Raw genomic sequence first — 17,697 nt, 5'->3', positions numbered from 1 at the left:
GAAGAGCGGGACTGCTCTGTCTTCACTGCAGAGCAGGCAGAAGGAAATCACTACCCAACACTTGGTAGTCCAGCGGGTGCATGATCCACACCGTGCAGCTGACATCTCCAAGCGTCCTCTGTTGTCACTACTGTCTTTTCACACCCGTATATCTGTCAATATACACTTGCCAGCTAGTCTGCAATAATGAAGTCTGAAATGTTCTCTAACTCTTGTAAGCATCCCTACTTCAGCAGTAAAAAGGATCCTTGTTACAGTTGCCTGACTTCTGTTTGAAGCCCTACAATGCGTTTGTTAGTGCTTTAGGATGTTTTTCATTTACTTGGCTCCAATACTTGAATGATCCAAAAAGGGCAGAATCATGACTACGCTCCTTTTATTGTCGGCGAGACATAAATTCAAACCTTGATGCAGCTCTATTGCAGTGACCTGACAGATACAGTCTTCTCCACGGATGTTTGCACCAGGAAAGTAAATTTGGAAAGTGAAAATAAACCTAATTCTCCTTCCTCCATTTTCAAGTATGAAAAAAAAGCGAAATAGATTTTTGTAGAAAACCACATTTCTTCAGGGACAAACTTGCAACAACATTTGTGGGTGAAATTCATTTACTGAAATGTCCAAAATTTATGATGAAAAGTGAAGCATTGAAGTAAGCACCTAAATAAAACAAAATTGGGCTGCTGGCATATAATTGCTTCTATTAGCATCTTAGACATCCAAATTGCCTAAATTACATACTCAACCAGAAGGAGATTTAATAAGGTATGGTAAAACTATCCAACTATCTTAAACATCCATTTTATGACTTAGCTGCCAACTTGCTTGGAATGACAAGCACACTAACGCATACAAAGCGAGATTAAGGCGTTGCACCCTTCAGCAAAGTCATCCCTTCGTATTTGTAACAAGGTCTGAATAAATGTGGAGTCACACCACTATCGTATCGCAGATGATCATCTCACTACGTTTTTCCCAACAAACTGTCAGATATTTTCACTACATGCTTCGACTTCTCATGCTTTGTTCATACCAACACTTTGGTGCCGATAAAACCGTACCTCCTCAGGGCAAACCACACATCCGGGAAGTTGCTGTAGTTTTGTCATTGACTTTAATGGGTGCAAGCCCAACCCTCGGCCAGCTCTGCTCTCTTTTCTCCACAGAGCAGACTGCACTGTGTGAATGCTCAGTAAACAACAGCATTAAATATTCCCTTTGAAAAGAAAGCAAAAGCCCTTCTACAGAACAAACAAGTGTAATGAAATGGGCTTTCCTGGGATCTGAAAATCCTTGCCTGACCTTGAGCAATGTAATTGCTTGGCTAAGCAAAAAATACCAACAAATCTATCCTACTGCAGCTGGGAAATCAGATAGAGCAGGCTAGTTTTTGTGATAATGAGCCAAGGGCAACTGTAGATAGCTAGCAACAGTAATCTGAGACACTCAGATCCAGCAAAGCTGGCATAGCTACAGGTCAGTGCATGCTTCAAGTTCTCCCCACATTCCCCCAATCCTGGAGACAACAGGCCTTTGCCAGTGGTGGGAGAAGAACTTCACAGGGCAACATTGAGTTTATTGACTTTGAGTGTAGCAGTCACTTTATATTCAGGAAAAGCTAGAAAGCTATTGAAATCTGCTAGGAAATCAGTAAGCTGAAGGAGAGAAGTGGCCTCCAGTCTAAACAAAACCACGTGGGAAGCGGATGGAGGAGTTCGCGATACAAACCAGAGGGATATTCACTGTGTTCTGATGACAAAACAAATGGGCTTTTTGGGTTGGAACCTGATGAAACCTCAGGAAACCAGGCTTGGAACTGCAAGGAAGAAATACCTTCTCTTACTGTTTCCTCCTTTTTGTCCAAGGAATGAATCACTCTGTATTGTTAATAAGTGAACTGAAAAGCATGAAATTACTAACGGATTCTCCAAGACTGCAAATAAGAAAGATTCTACTAGACTTGAAGAGCTGATAAAGGCATCGAAATCTCTTGCTTTTGCTTTCTGCTGGTGAAGATCCCTGCAGAGGGCTCTGATGTGGGTAGGTGTAGCCTTTCAGGGCTGGTCTCTGGTACTGGAACTGTTACAGCAGTGACAAGTCTTGTTCAAGGAGTCAAGGTACTTTCTGGAAGGTACTAATTTCTACAAGCTGACTGCTGTCTACCTGGGAAACTTGACAAACATTGGTCTGGCAGAATAAGCACTAAGCAGAAAAAAAGGCATGCTTATTGCAGAGTTACAGTATCCATGGGGAAGCTATTTTGGAGTAATTTATTCCGCAGTAGCAATGCTGATTAATTTTTTCCTTGTCAACAAGCTATTAGATGTGGGAACTGAGCTGACCTGATTCTCTCATTTATGTAAGAAAAGGGAAAAGTCACAGAAATATTAGCATATGAAGATTTGCTTAGACAAGAAATAGCTATAAAAATAACAATTAAATACTTGGCTTTCTCTGATAGAGTCCTCATTCTTCTCTGCTTCAGTCTACAGCTTACCTGCCTGAACAACAAACACCGTGCAGTCACGCTGTACACAAAAAGAAACGAAGGGAAAGCAGTTTTCCATCTTCCAGACAGACTCATTTTCATCTTCTCTTTGCAGTTTTTTTGTCAGCAACATGACTATCTTAGAAACCATTCCAGGTTCTGCTCATGGAGTTCTTGGACCTCGTTTCATTTGCCTCGCCAGGCTACAAAAGGTGGGTGAAGGCCCAGAAGCACATCTGAGTAACCCTTGGGAGACTGGCACCAGCCATGTACCAAACGCTGGAATCACCAGGAACAGCTGAGGGCCTTGGGAGCAAAGGCTTCCTCATCGGAGGAAGAAATTGGTAACCCAGACAGAAAAGTTAACTTTCCGTGCACCAGGCTCTTACCACCACGCTTGGCTCAGGCTGGTGGGTGTATGTATTTAAAAATAATTAACTAGAAGTGGCTGAATAATACAACTTTAAGCTTTTTTCCAATCAAACAAAAATTAGAAAAACAATCAAGTTGGATAAAACTGAAAAATATTTTTCACACTTTGTGCTGAAGAAAAAGGATCAAACACTTACTTCAGGGCAAGTAGGAAACTCTTAAGCCAAAATAAAACATTTGTTTCACTTTAGGCTCATTTAAGACCAGTTTTAACTTAGACCATTGAAAAGAATTAAAACGTACCAAAGTAAAACCCGAAAAGAAACTACCGTGGTTCAGTTCAATAACCATTATAATGGACCAGGTCAAACGAACTGGTAGAGAATCCCGAGTTACATATGGAGACAGTACATCATGCAAATCATATTAGTAAGCGCATGTGAGGATGATGTTCTGAACAAGCCAATCCCATTTGAAATGAGGTTTTAAATTTAGGAGAATAACCCATTAAAACACAAATACATCTTGTTTATAAAATACATCACCAAACTTCTTCACTTCGAAATCCTACAAACTCAGCCAATGGTCACATTATTTACTTAAGTTTTCATATCGGCAACCAACTATTAAAAAACTCGCCATGTTAAGAGAACAGCAGGGTTTCTTCTAGATCTCAGGAGACAACACTGAGGAGTATGAGCAAACTACTACACAGAGAAAAAACTGTAACTCCTACAGCAGGGAAAGCTGCACACTGCGGTTTTTACCACCAGTACCCCAAAGTGCATCACAGCATAGGGGCAGACTACAACGTATCACCGAGGTGTAAATTATTTTAGCTAAAAAACGCTATTAGCATTTTTTATTTTATATAAAAGGCAGTCAGGCACCTTTACAGTGCACCACAGATTATATAATAAAGTGATTCAAATTTCGGTGAGTCTAAGATTACGGTTTCACATCTTCCAGATATCTTATTTTGTATGCAAGGGATGATGATGAACCGGGATCTTTATTTTTCTAAGTAAATTAGACAATTAAAGTATTTATAGTATTACTGCTAAAATAGAATTCACAAAGAGTGACTTGAGGACAAAAAGCACTTCATAGCACTCTTAAATAATTTAAATGGCCTCCAAGAAAAGGCAGAGCATGCCAAAACAAGTTGCTCTGTTTTCAGTCACACCGCTCCTCTCTGCACTGCTGTAGCCCACAGAGTTAGGACAAGATTTTCCCATTTTCTTGCTGGGGAAGGGATCCTTTCAGGAACCTTCTATAAGGAATGATATTAATATTTATTGTGTCAGGCATTCGTGCCAATGGAATCACACAATGCTTTCCACCAAACAAAATGTATTTTCTTGCTTATTAATTCATATATCTATTTTTTCTTACTTATTTTGATGCAAAGACTGCCACGAGGGTGACGAAGTTACCTCCTCAGCTATAGTTCTGCTGCGGTCGTGGAAGGCTCCTCCCTTTGTGCTAGGTATAGCACATTCTCTAATGTACACATTATGCAGCAATCGCTCCTCGACATGGATGATCACCTTCAGCAGCCAGACAAATCGGCAGTGGAGCTCTGGACCCACCTCTCTGTTGGTTACTTTCCAGCAATATACCTCTGTACTTGCCATGTTTGGGCGAATGCTGTACGGTGTTTGTATTTCATGTGTTTTGTATTTTAGCTTTCCATATGCTGCATAATATCTATATTAAATCCTCAATGAAATAAAATAACAGTTGGAAAAGAAAAAGGCATTTTGTCAGCTATAAGCTAAATAGCAAAAACATGGGACAAGTCACGTATTTTGGGCCTGATAAACCTGCTCTGTGCCATCTACTTTCCAAATTCCAGCTTTTCTAGTCTTCTCATCTACCCTTGTATTACTTGAATTCGTGACTGCAAATATGGGAATATCACAGTAACTCATTGCTGAAAACGGATCCGTGTTCACAGCGAGTACAAATTGTCTAGGTAGTGGAAAGCCCGAGGACATTAAAGAGGCACTGGGTGGGGTCACTGGTAAGGGAAGCAAAGAACGAAGTGGTTCTAATTTTGGCAGCGGTGGCTTCCCCAGCTCACCAGGGCAGCATGCAGTAACTTTCACAGCGGCTTCTTTTCTATTAAACCACTGAGATGCTTTATTAACTGGCTGTGAAAATGACAAATTCAATTAGACTCTACCTCCCACGTTACTGGGTTAGTTATTTTAATAAACCATCCACTACCATTAGGTTCTGCAGAGCAAAAGCTAACCAGTTAGCAATAATCCTTAAAATCACTATTCTTCTGCTTTAAAGTTCATTGAAAGTGCAGAGTTCTCACCCCTTCGAGCTTTGGTCACACACGGAGAAGACACTACTAACGTTAACTACAACAGGTTTGAAGTTGCATGGTTAACGCCAAACCCAGAATACTACAAGAAGTGGCACATGTGCTTATGTGGTTCATGCCTGTACCCATAGGCAGGCACACTCACAAACACACAGAGCAATAAAAGTACTTGCTCTGTCACCTGAAAAGCAAACCCATCTCTAAGCTATATGCCATACTTAGTAGGAACACCAATGACCTTCCTTTCCAGTGCTGCAGAGCAACCCACAGGTGCGTGTGGAAGTGCTCTCCCGCTCCCTCTGCACTGATCCCAGTGAGCATGAGCCAGTGATGGAGCTGTGAGAATCACGCCCAGAACATTTGCACAGAAAATAAAAAATTGGCTTTACGTTTCTTCTTGCAATAAGGAGATTTTGTTCTCTGAACTCCATATACAGTGGATTTCACAAAAATCCTCAACACTTGACTCTCAACGGATTTGAGCTTTTTGGTATACTCACATGATTAGCTGTTCAATACTATAGTTGTTTGTGAAAAAAAAAAAAAAATCCACAATAGCCTTCATCTTACATGCGCTTGCTTTCTTTTAGAGATCTCAAATAAGCATTAAACAATGTCTGTGCCGACTTGTTTCACCACAGCCTCAGCTCAGTCCAATTAGGGCTGCTGGGAATGTAAGCAAACTGAATCACAGAGTAACTTCAGAAGAGACCAAGCTGCAGTAACCTAAGTCTCAAGTGCTTATTCGTATGGGTTAATCCAGACTGCTTCTCAGATTTTAGCCGTAACACACGGTGCGCAGCAGTGAGGCTGTTAACTGGGGACACAGGGTTTTGCATAAGGTCTTTGGAAATGCACCAGTGTGCCTGTGGAAAGGCTGCATCGTGTTTTACCCAGGGTGTTCTGGTGGTGATTGGCCTTCTACACACAGGGGAACACAAATATATCAGGGAATGATTTTCAGAAACTCTAAGCATCCCCAGGGAGCCTTCGCTGCTCAGCAACAATGAAAACCATTCCCATCAGTGTTATTTATACTGTGTAATAATAGCATATTACTTATATATGGACTCGATATCTCTGTGATGGATAGGTTATTAAAATGCCAATGGATGGGTCAGAAATACATCAATATTTTAGCAGCACTGGTTATCAACCCAAGGCTATGCTGAGTCATATATTTTCTTGTGCTTGGAGAAGCTTGGAGAAAGCTACAACAACTGTCTGAAGTGACTGAAGGGATGTTTGGAAGAGAATTCAAAGCTTGTAGTAAATAGTATTTTCCTTAAAAACAAACAGTCAAGATTGATGCATGAAAGAAAAAGAGAGCGATGGAAAGAGATCCAGGCAAATTTAAAGGAGAGATCCGGATCACACAAATTAACGTGACAGGCTGCGACTTTCCGCTAAGACAAAGACCTGCATGTGCAGCAGCAGTGTAAATATATGTCAGAACAGCAGGTGAATCGTGGCTTGGCAGAGCAGGAGGGGGGTGACCCGTGAGCTGGTGCCAAGCTCCTGAACATCGCAGTGCTGCAGCAGTGTGCTCTGCCTTGGGCACAGGCACTTGCCTGCGTGGAACTCAGCAGAGCTTTCAAGCAATCTCCTGGAGCTACTGAGGCTTCCACAGGAGTTGAAGTAATGGCAGGACAAGAGAAAATTACCTGCTCAGATGAGCTGGATCTTACAAACTGAAAATGAAATCATGTCGGTCACGACAATGAAAGAAGGAGCATAAGAAATGGGGAATAATGTGATGCTGAGGGAAGTCACAGCAAGGGAAAGGCCCCGGTGTAAAGGACATCTGCTTGACTTCTTGGCATTACTGAAGGGACATCACAGCGCTAACAGCCTGCAGAATGCACTCCACAAGAGCACGTGCAAACCACGCCGTCGTGCTTCTGTTATAATGCTCAGCCCTTTTCAGTGGTGGTTAGAGTGACATTTGAACAGGTAACCATGTCGCGAAGTCTGGCAGCAGGACAAAGCAAACAGAGAGTTACAGGGTGGAATGGGAACAGCAGTTATGGGATGTCCAGGGTACCAGGACAGCATATACTAAGGGTCTCTAAAAGAAATAGCACTCCCTCAGGAGTGCTCAGGAAAAAATTTCTGCCTGTGTTTAACCTTACGCCATGGATAACTGTCCTGGTGGGGAACTGGGTCCTTCAGTGTCGGCAGCGCCAGGGATTCCTGTGAATACGCTTGTGAATTTACCTTTGTACTAACGCACAAGTCCTTAATAAACGAATTCGAGAGTCCCTCTTTCCCCAAGCTTTTGTGCTGTTACTACAGACAAAACGATAAGACTAACACTCCCTCATGCCAAAAAACCCCACAATTTAATCCCTACAGTTGGAAACAATAAAATACTTCATTTTCTAACATATTTTTTCTATCATATATTTGAATATCGCAAAATAATCAGTTTTTCAGTCTCTGAAAGTACCACATAACAAATCAGCTGGAAACTACACCAAGTTATCACTCTGCCTAACTCCTGAAGTTAGAGTTTGTTTGCAATAATAATTGTTCAATTTTACTACAACTTTGTTCTTTGGTTGTGACTTCCTCCTAATGAACTTGAAGTACAAAACACTTCCTATGGACTGAGATAGAAATGTTTGATTTAAACACAACAGGACTTAACAGGCAATGTCATGTCTCCTTCCTAATTTCTGCTTTTAGTGTTGTGTATGTACATAAACCCTGAAACACCAGGAATCACCTTCTCATTTCAGATTAGTGTAACGCTGGTATAACTCCAATGACTTTAGGGGAATTTTTCTAATTTATGATTATGCCAAATCAGGTCCTATGGACTTCATGTACAAAGAGCAGTAGTTTTAATATGTAGATACAATTTTCATTTCTTATATAAAACTGATTGTGAAGGAACTTTATTACATTTAGCCCATCTGTAGCAGTCAGATTAATTAAGTATTTCTCTCTGCACTTATCTCTAATTGTAATGTCAACAGAGCTGTCCTAGTCCATTTTATGTTGCCATTAAAAAGGGAAAAGAAAATTACTTTTAAAACCTGCAGTGAAATGATGTTAAGTGTCTGCCTTAAACTGACAAATTCAAGGAGATTTAGAGTTAAAACTGCCAACTCTTTCAATAACTCACTGTTATTGCAGAATACCAAGCACCCAAAATCACAGTACAGGGCATTTTACACAGAGCCAGTGCATAGAGTGTATCAGAAAATGCTTTACATACATTACAGGCTAAACAGGGTTTTTGTGGACAGATTTAAGAGTGCGGGTGAGTGAGTCAGTGGCTTGGACAGCAGGGGAGAGCACCAGACAGATGGGAGAGCACGTGGGGGGCAGCGATGCCAGCTGTGGGACCTTGTGTGAAAGGGATACACACCAGCGTAGAAGAGCTGAGAGGTGGTTGTTAGCTGTCTTGGAAATAAGGTGGAAGAGGAAGAATAAGAGAGGAATAAGGTGATTTTGAATGGGGTTCAGAAATGAGGAAGCTTCTGCCAAACAACAACATGGTCTTAAGAGCCCACAGGATACAAAATCAGAAGGTCTCAAAATATATCTGTAAATGAGGAAACACGACTGAGTCAGAATGTTTCTGTTGAGGTCCCACAGTGACCTCAGTTCTTGGCCCTAAATCAAGCTTAATTTATCAATGACCTAGAATAAAAGAGACAACCATTTTACTAAGGTTTGACACTACTGCTGTGGGGTATGAGATCTCACCCAAGACACTGAGATGGTCTGTAAGTGTGACACAACAAGATAATATATATTTCAATACGTCTCAGTGTACAATCTAAGGAAAAAAGATGTAACTGTGCTTGGGGCAGATGTTTGCACAGTCTGGACACAAGAGCTGCACAGCTCCGAGTACTGGGGCAAGCACACTGGAAAGGATGGCAGGAATTAAAGGAGAGGAAAGAAATAGTCCTTCCCCACTGTCCAGCAAATGAGTATTCCTAAACAAGATTGGAAAAATAATTAACTATGACAACAATCAGTGAGGAATAATGTGGCTTTTCTCCTACTGGTAAGTTTAAATTAGAGTCTGGATGTTTTTCCTGAAAAAGAAAAATGCACTCGTGTTGAAAATTCATTCGTGTTGAATGAACTACTGGAAAGGAGGCAGAGACTTACTTATGGAAGCAACCTTTAGCCAGCCTAAAACTTCTACAACCTTAGAATGAATCGTGACTGCAAAGGTCTGAGGTAGGGAGCACCTAGTGCCAAATGCCCTGGTTCAACTGGCAGAAAAAAGTTGGTTGTAGTACAGAGCTCTGTTTACAGTACTTTCAAAAATCACTTCTGCAGACTTTCTGCACTAGCTTACTTAACGATCGTTCCAATGTAGGTCCAGATAATTGCAAGAACTGTGCTGTGTCTCAGCGGAAACATTAAGGAAGAGATTAACATTAAAAAAGCATCTCTAAATGTATGCTTTATGCTTGCAAATGTATTCATTCAATATTAAGATAAGAACAAACTCGGATACATTTTGACAGGCACAGAGGTTTTTTCACTTGGGTATCCATTGGACGTCTTTTCTGAAGTAAATGACAGAGTCATGAGGTAGAGTGGAAAGGAGATGATAGAAGAAATTACTTTTGTTAAATATTTTTGGGTTTTTTTGTTTGGTCGATTGGCTTTTTTTAAGGAACAGCATCAAGTATTGGGATGGTAAGTACGACACGTATATAATTTCTGCCTTGAATAACTTCTAGCACAAGGGTCTTTTCCATGGAACAACTGCCTTGAGCAAACCGACAAACGTTGACATTCTGTGATAAAAAGGAAAATACACACCGAAAGCATAGATTCAAATGACAGTCAAGGATGTGACAAATAAACAGAGACATGAATTATGTATCATACCTCCATCATTGTCCAGGTTATCTCCACACACCATTTCCATGACAACGTTACATCCTGAGCCACTCCAGCCCACTTGACAAACACAGTGCCATCCATTCTGATCCAGAGTGCACCTCCCGTTGCCGTAACAGAGGCCTGGGCAGCCATCTAGAAGAGAAGATGTAAAAAGGAAGCCTTCATGGAGGAGTTTTCTTCTCTTCTTTTATAGTTACAATTATTCTTTCATATAAAATTTGCTGCCTTCAAATCAACGCAGCACCCTTGCAAGCACTTTATATTTTTGGCCAAACATGGAAAAAAACCCCATCCTGGTCCCTGCTTTCACTTGCCCAAAAGTCATTGTTCAGTGAGGAATGAGGATTTTTTTACGTGTAAAATTTTCTGTGTAAGAAAAAAGTGAGTAAACTATTTGAAGATAATTTACAATCTGCTGTGTCCATTTCTTTCTCTACTTACTGAAAAATAAGTTCTAGATCACAAAGGAAGGTAAATAGAGAATCAACATTTATATCAAAGATATACATGGAAAATACTGTTTAAATGACAAACAGGCGTTTGTGTACGTAATCCTATGCATTGCAGGGCGTGGAGGTGACATTTTATTCTGTTCATAATACTCAGCTGACTGAGGAAAAGCCAATTTGATTTATGCTACAACTGTTTCCACAGAAGGCAAATGAGTGAGCGTTTCCCACCAACGTCCAGCTCCATTTCCTTCACGTTAGAGCTGATTCAAATATGACAAACACTCTGATTCTAGATCAAAACGGGAACAATGACCGGAGCATCCTCTGCATTATAGACTCATAAGCTCTGAATCAACAGTAATTTGGACCTTGCCAGCTAGATCTCTTGCCTATGAAGAGTGAGAGAGGAATTGTCTCTTGGATGTGTACACTCATGTCCATCTGCTTGCGTTGTTCAGTGCCAGCTCAGACATTTGTTAAACCCTCACCATGTCACGCATGGAGCCAAAGGACAATGGATAAAGCTCAGCAATAAGCTGAACAGCGCAAGTGGCATCCGTTCTAAGAGGGCTGCTTTCTTTGTGCCAGCATGGACATTCAGGAACTGACAGCCCTTCTGTGCTTGATAGTGAACAACACTTACGTGTTATCAGAGAGATTTTTTCTGAGGAAGAAAGAAGAAGCCTCAGTCCGCATATGTGTTCGGGAGCCCCAGGATGCTCCAAAAGGACTTCGGAGGAGCCAACCAGAGATTTGGAGAATCTACACGACTGGTCTGCCAGGTTGTGACTTACAGCCTAGCACGAAGCACATTTCCTGGCAACTTTACGCTAGACGCATCATCTCCTTCCTTCTCACACCGGGCACAGTTATCAATCACATCTGCAAACAGGGGGATTGGAGAGTCTGTCCCTCCTGCTCAGAAGAGCTGGACATGGATGGCACCATTTTCTCACCCTGGAATTCTGTAAGTTGCTGATCTAAAATAGCATGAGGTTGGCAACCACCACAAAAGCCAATTATTTGCCTCTTTCGGGGAGCTGGGCGAAAGGGCAGGATGTGAGAGCTGTTCTGGGTAACGGGGAGGTTTTTCCACTTCAATTCACCGCCCTACTGAGTTAATTTATTTTTTTATATATGATTATATCCTGCTGCTGTGTGTGGTTATCCTCTAAGTCTATAAATGTAATCAAACGAATGCCTACATGATTTTATTATAATCCAATTCTGAAGAAATAAAATAATAAATAGAAAATAAACTCCCAGGTCTTTCTGGAATATTGGTTAGTTTGGTATTTCAGCTCGCGGCGTTCATGCAAGGGGCAACGTGCATCACTGCTCCGCACAGCAGGACAGAGGGGCTGCTGTCAAACTCGGGGAAGGTTCTTGCGCTGACGTGAATAAGCAGGACCTGCGGCAAGGCACCGAAATCAAACGAACAGCACCAGGCACAGAACAACATCAAATTTACCGCTTGTATCAAATGATTGGAAGAGAACTAGATCACATCTAGCATCGAGAGCTTTTAGGACAGTGTACTTCTCTATTGAAAGAGACTTATTTCAAGCGCAAATAAAAAAAAATGAATTTGTTCTCGTGGAAGACAGGATCAACACTAAGTTTTCTGAGCAAGTCCTCATCTCTCTGTTTCTGTGTGCGTACCTCTCCCTCCATATATCTCTATCTCCATAAAAAAATGTTTTATTTATTCTAGCAGCTTAGCAGTACAGAAGCTCAAACACGACAGGTAACACAGACCACTCCATTCCCCACACTTCTGTGTCTTTTCATTATTCTTTTGCAATGCTGATATGAAAAACTTACCTCGAACAGCAGCTAAGTAGTGAGCTTAAAAAAGAAAAGAACAAAACTGAGATGGATTGAATTTCTGTACCCAAAGGAAAATACAGACACCACTGGCTTATGGCTTGTCACCCGTTGGTTAGATAGCAAGTGTCTCCCTCTTACTGCGCTCAGACCTGCTCCTGCTCCTGTGACTACAGCGCATTGTCTAGGTGACTGCTCTCCACTTGATGACAAGTGTGCAGAGGACAGCTTGGACCATACCTGGCAGTGCCTACAATGGAAGAGCAGCTCTAATGATCTTTTCAATTATCTTGGACCTTTTCTGGATTTGCTCTACACAATCTTCAGAAAATGAGGCTGTTCCTCCTTCACAAACCTAATTCTTGATTTAGTAAATCTGATTCAGTCAATTCCAGAGTCAGTGAATAAATTATCTTAACATGATCATAATAAAGATAAAACATTCTACTTTTCTTCAAGCAGCAATCACGACAGCTTACGTTGCTTTCCTCTGAAAATTAAATACCTGCTATTAAAAACAATGTAAATTTTTATGAATAATCTTGCTTTGGGACATTCTAGGGAGAAACACTATTAGACTTTGCAAAAACCTGTTGCATTTCATCAGAAATATTACTATTACATTTGTATAGTAAGGTAATGACTTCTAAAAAGATCTGAAAGCTCTGCCTTATTAGGAGTATTGTTAGAAGCCAGCTACAGAAAAAACACCTCTAGTGATAAGTAAAATATGTAAATCCTCAGACATGAAGGCAAGAGATTTAATGCAAGAATTACTTCAGCTGAAAAATAGCTTCATCCCCTCATACCTTCTATTTCTTAAACATTTTTTCCCTTCCCAACTTAAGTTGACATATGAACACAACCCAAAGATAAGTTAGGACTGAGATATCTTTCTTTAGTGTATTTTTAAAAAAGTAATTCTCAATGTTATTTCCTCTAAACAGAGTGTGGCACCGAGCTGCTATTCTGTGGGACAAGCCGGGTGCCCCAGCAGTGCAGAGGCACCTTTTTACACCTCGCCCGGTTCTGGGTCTCTGTATTTCCACAACAACTTGAATTGGACTGATGGTTCTGGCAGATTTTTGTGTAAGTGGTTAAGATTTGATGTATTGTATTTTTCGAGGTACAAAACCTCCTTACCAATGGTGCAGTGGTCCCCTTCCCATCCAGGGCTGCACTCACACTTCCCGTCCTTGCACTGGCCGTGTTCAGCACAGTGAGAGTGGCAGGTACGTTCTTCACAGGTTGGTCCCACCCAACCCTCTTCACACTGGCATATCCCTCTTGAACAGACACCATGGCTGCCGCAGTCCAGCGTACAGAGCTCTGCACAGGATTACAAAAACGCATCACGTGAAAGAGCAATTTCCTACTGCAAATAGACTTTGCACCGACACTAAATTTCATCACTCCAATATTAGTATCACCCATCAACTGGATCAAATACAGGATTTCATCACTCAGTACAGATCTTGCACAACCTGGCTGCCTCCTCCTTTAGCAGTTACTTGCAAGACGATTTATTTGTTTGGTGTGGTGACTGCAAAAACAATGGCTTTGCATATGGTAGTACAACAGGTCTAAACCAAGCAACGACACAAAAAAGTCTGTATCTTTTGACTGATTTCAGCTGAGGCTTTTAACAACGCTATGCCATGTCTGCTCCCAAGTCCCCCTGGCTCCGTTCTGCATTCTGTTATAAACTCAAATATTGCACATGAGCTGAATTAAAGGATAAAATGGCACGTTACGTCCATACAAGTAAAAACCCATGAGATATCAGGACATTTGGAGTGATGGCAAAATGGCATTCAGTTACAGTAAGAGGCACCAGAAAGGTAACAGTGAGAAAGAAGAGCAAGCATCCCACTCTGAAGGCAGCACCCAATATCGCACGACTTACAGGCCACCCAGATCTGCTTAGTTCTAAAATGGCTTTCACGGATTACAACATTTTCTCCTACCTGACTTGCACCAGTCAACTGCTAAGCAACAAGAAAAGCTGTTTCTGGAAGACAGGAGAACCTCCTTCATTGCACTCCGAACAATTTCTCTACCTAGGCATTGTAGAACACCGCTTATTGTGAAGTGGAATGAAAGTCCTGAATTGTTGCAATACATCACAATATGCCAATTGCAATTCTACTTCCACTTAGACTAAAGTTGTTGTGTGAAAAGAATGGCTTCATTATAAAAAGGTTCTATGTAGTTTGAATTTATTTAGAATAATTAGTGTCAAGAGACAGAATTTGCTTGTTATTCTGCAATTAACCTGCCACAGAAATGTTTCCTCCTCCTTCTTCTCAGAAAGCAGCTGATAGCACTACAAGTGTAAGCCAAATAATCGTGTCTGCTCCGATTTCAAATGTCAGCGTTACATATTTTGTTGTGGCAAGGTTTTTCCCTTGACAGATTTTAAACAATGATAATTTATATCTTGGAAGTATTGTATATAAACATTCTTGAAAGCATTTGTAGTGACAAATGCTGTCACCGTACATACCAACCCAAGATTTTAAAGTTTAATTGAAATCTTATCCATTCCAATCATTTTAACACAAAGGAAAGCACAGCACAGAGACAGAACCGCACGGTGACATCGCAGGTGTGCTGCGCTCTGCCGCGAGATTAGGGTCTAGCCAGGGCAATGGCACAGAGTGCTATCGAAAGAACTGGTGAGTGACGACCTGGAAGAGCATGGTCAAACTCAAAATCACCTTCAGAAGCAGAAGGTGTGGTAAAGAACTGGAGATAAAATTCAGTAAAAGAGACTGTGAAGTACTGTTCTGAGGAAGTCAGAACCAGCTACATAAAAAATAATTAATTTTACTATTCAGACAGGCACTTGTGTTGCACTGGAGTACAAGATAAACATAATTATCTGATGATATTCCTGCTAAAGAGTATATATGAGACAAGGGAAGAGACCGTTCTGCTGTACTCAGATGAAAATCTGTATCAAGCCGGGGGCACTATCCCTCAGAAAAAAAAGCCTTGACTGCTGCCTGCTGATCACGTATGAATCTACTGCTCCATGCCTTGGCCTGCAGGTACCCAGAAGGATTTCTTCCCCCTTGCCGAATAATTTGGCTTTTTTCTTTTGTTGCTTGTTTGTTCCTTAGAAACCTAGGAGACGACTCAGAGGACTACAGGGGGGACTTGCTCTGGTATTTCATTGGTTCTGAAGTCACTCGCATACTTGCTCCTATGACCGGGAAGTAAACTGATCCCACCAGATCTGGGATCACAAAAGAATTACCCTCAGGCCAGGCTGGCAAAGGACCACTGGTATTATTTTAACCTATCTTCATAGCCTGGGGCATGGGCTAACTCCTGAGAATTAAATCTAACAAATCACCTGCTACTTCAAGGATTTAGGCTGCTAGAGGGACGCCTTTGATCTCCCCGATCTCCCTCTAGTTCATTACAATATTGCCTTTGGTATTTTACTGTAAGTGGCAAAGATAGTTAAGAGGCTTTTAAGGAATCTTCTATAGTTTACACTTAGACTTTATTTTTTACCCTTCTGGACAGAGCGTCTACTACATAGTTTTCTGCAGTTGTGGGACTGGCTTAGTTGAGCTGATGCCAAAATATTGTAGGCATCAATATACAGGAATGGCAACGTGGGCTGTAATGGCTGAAGTGAGGAACCAAAATGATGCACAGAGCTTTCTGTGGAGTCAGCAGCTCCCACCACTTCTCAAAGAACCAGCAGTGGAAAACCGTGAACCATTCCCATACACGGCCCATGCGCCTGCCTCACCTCTATCTGTCTGCCAGGTGGTGTCTCATCATGCAACCTCATCTTCCAAACAGAAGAAGTAACAGCACAGAGCCGACAGCAATGTAGGCACGTCCCTACCGAGGGACAGAGATCTTGCACATCTCCCTGTTTTACAACCCCCAAATAAAATGGATCTTAAAATGTTTGAAAGTTTTCCATTGTTTTCCCATGAGGAATAAAACGTTTAAACACTATTTAAGCTCATATATTCAATCAGATTAGAGAAGTGGAGGTACAAGATGTCCTATCTCATCAGAAAGTATTCTAAGCCAGCCAGTATACAGACTTCACTCACAAGGCTCTTTTTTAAGTTTCTATTTTCTCATATTAGATCATACTCAAACAAAGTTTCCTTTGCTTTTCACCTATTGGAATACAGCGAGTAAAAAGTCTTAAAAAAAAGAAAAGTGTGTCAAACCTGTTGCGGCAAAAGAATGCTGGAATGATCTTATCTGGCTCCTGCCTTTCCTTCCAGTAGTGCATTTTTCTACCAAAATATTTAGTCTAAATCTTCCTTGATTCAAGTCAAACCCACTTTTGTAAGCACCGGTTGTAAAGACACCCAGTTTCTCAGTTTGGACCAGACACTGTCCCCAGTTACCCGAGTTGTCCTGCCCACCCATACTTTATGGTCACTGAGGCCAATCTTCACACTTAAATTTGTTTTGGTGATTCAATAGGAGGCTCCAGAAATGCTGTTTACTGTGATGATATGGATTCTTCTGCCATGCAAATCCAAGATTCTCTCCAGACTTCTCATGCAAAGCAAGAGAAATCAAGCCTAACATCACCTACTAATGCTGTTAGTACCTGCAGCTTTTCATCCACAGCTAACTCAAACAACTAAGATTAAAAAAAGCATTATCAGCTCAGGCTGTCCTGTTTTTAAATGCAAAACTATTTCTTCCTGTAGATAAACAAGTAGGGAAATATCAGCACACCAGAGAGCTACATTAGCATCTGTGTTTGTGTCAAGAGACCGAGTGTCCACAGCAGACTAGACCAAATGAGATGCTCAGTGAACGGCCAGACCAAATGCAACGGGAACAACACAACAACTTGAAATAGGTAAACAGCTTCAAACAAAGCTGATGTGGTAAAAATTCAGACAACGCTGAAGTCGGACAGCAAGCCAGACATCATGCAACTGTTCTGCTCAAGGGAGCATCTTCCTCCTTCCATAGCAGAAGTCCCATCCAGGACTCAGAAACACCCCAAAATGCATTGGGTGCTTCCCACAGGGCCAGCACAAAAGGGCAAGGGCTTCGAGCTGTGAGTAGGTGAAGCAGTTGAGAGGGCCAAAGGTGTCTCCTCTGACTGAAACAGCTATTCCATTCCACCTCCTGGCTCTGTGGTCTCTGCTAGGAGCTTCTCATCTGACAGGGGTGAGCTAATTCAGATCACAAAACTGGCAGATAATTATTCACTTTCTTCTCCTGAGTTAATACCTGTCAGCTTGCTGAGCTAAACGAACCCACTGAGGGATCAAAGAAGAAACAGGGCAAGGGAGGAGATGCAGATCACAGCCTGAACGGGGACTGTCCTGCTG

The 17,697-nt window shown here is 41.5% G+C and overlaps 1 protein-coding gene across 1 annotated transcript in view; it reads right to left on the bottom strand.

Annotated features, from left to right (window-relative positions):
* LOC104493944 (teneurin-1) overlaps positions 1-17,697 on the bottom strand; it is a gene marked incomplete at its 3' end in the record, with an annotated part of 128,519 nt that overhangs the window by 56,228 nt on the left and 54,594 nt on the right. The window contains exons 9-10 of the mRNA XM_010136714.1: positions 13,502-13,687; positions 10,065-10,211 (exon numbers count right to left, since the gene is read on the bottom strand). Of these exons, the coding sequence (XP_010135016.1) occupies positions 10,065-10,211; positions 13,502-13,687 (333 nt within the window). The remainder of the gene's footprint in view (positions 1-10,064; positions 10,212-13,501; positions 13,688-17,697) is intronic.

This window comes from Buceros rhinoceros, unplaced genomic scaffold (genome assembly GCF_000710305.1).
Source record: "Buceros rhinoceros silvestris isolate BGI_N320 unplaced genomic scaffold, ASM71030v1 scaffold8745, whole genome shotgun sequence".
Classification (NCBI taxonomy): Eukaryota; Metazoa; Chordata; class Aves; order Bucerotiformes; family Bucerotidae; genus Buceros; species Buceros rhinoceros.
The sequence above is the reverse complement of the archived record's forward strand: the minus strand, read 5'-3'. Positions and strand labels throughout refer to the sequence as shown.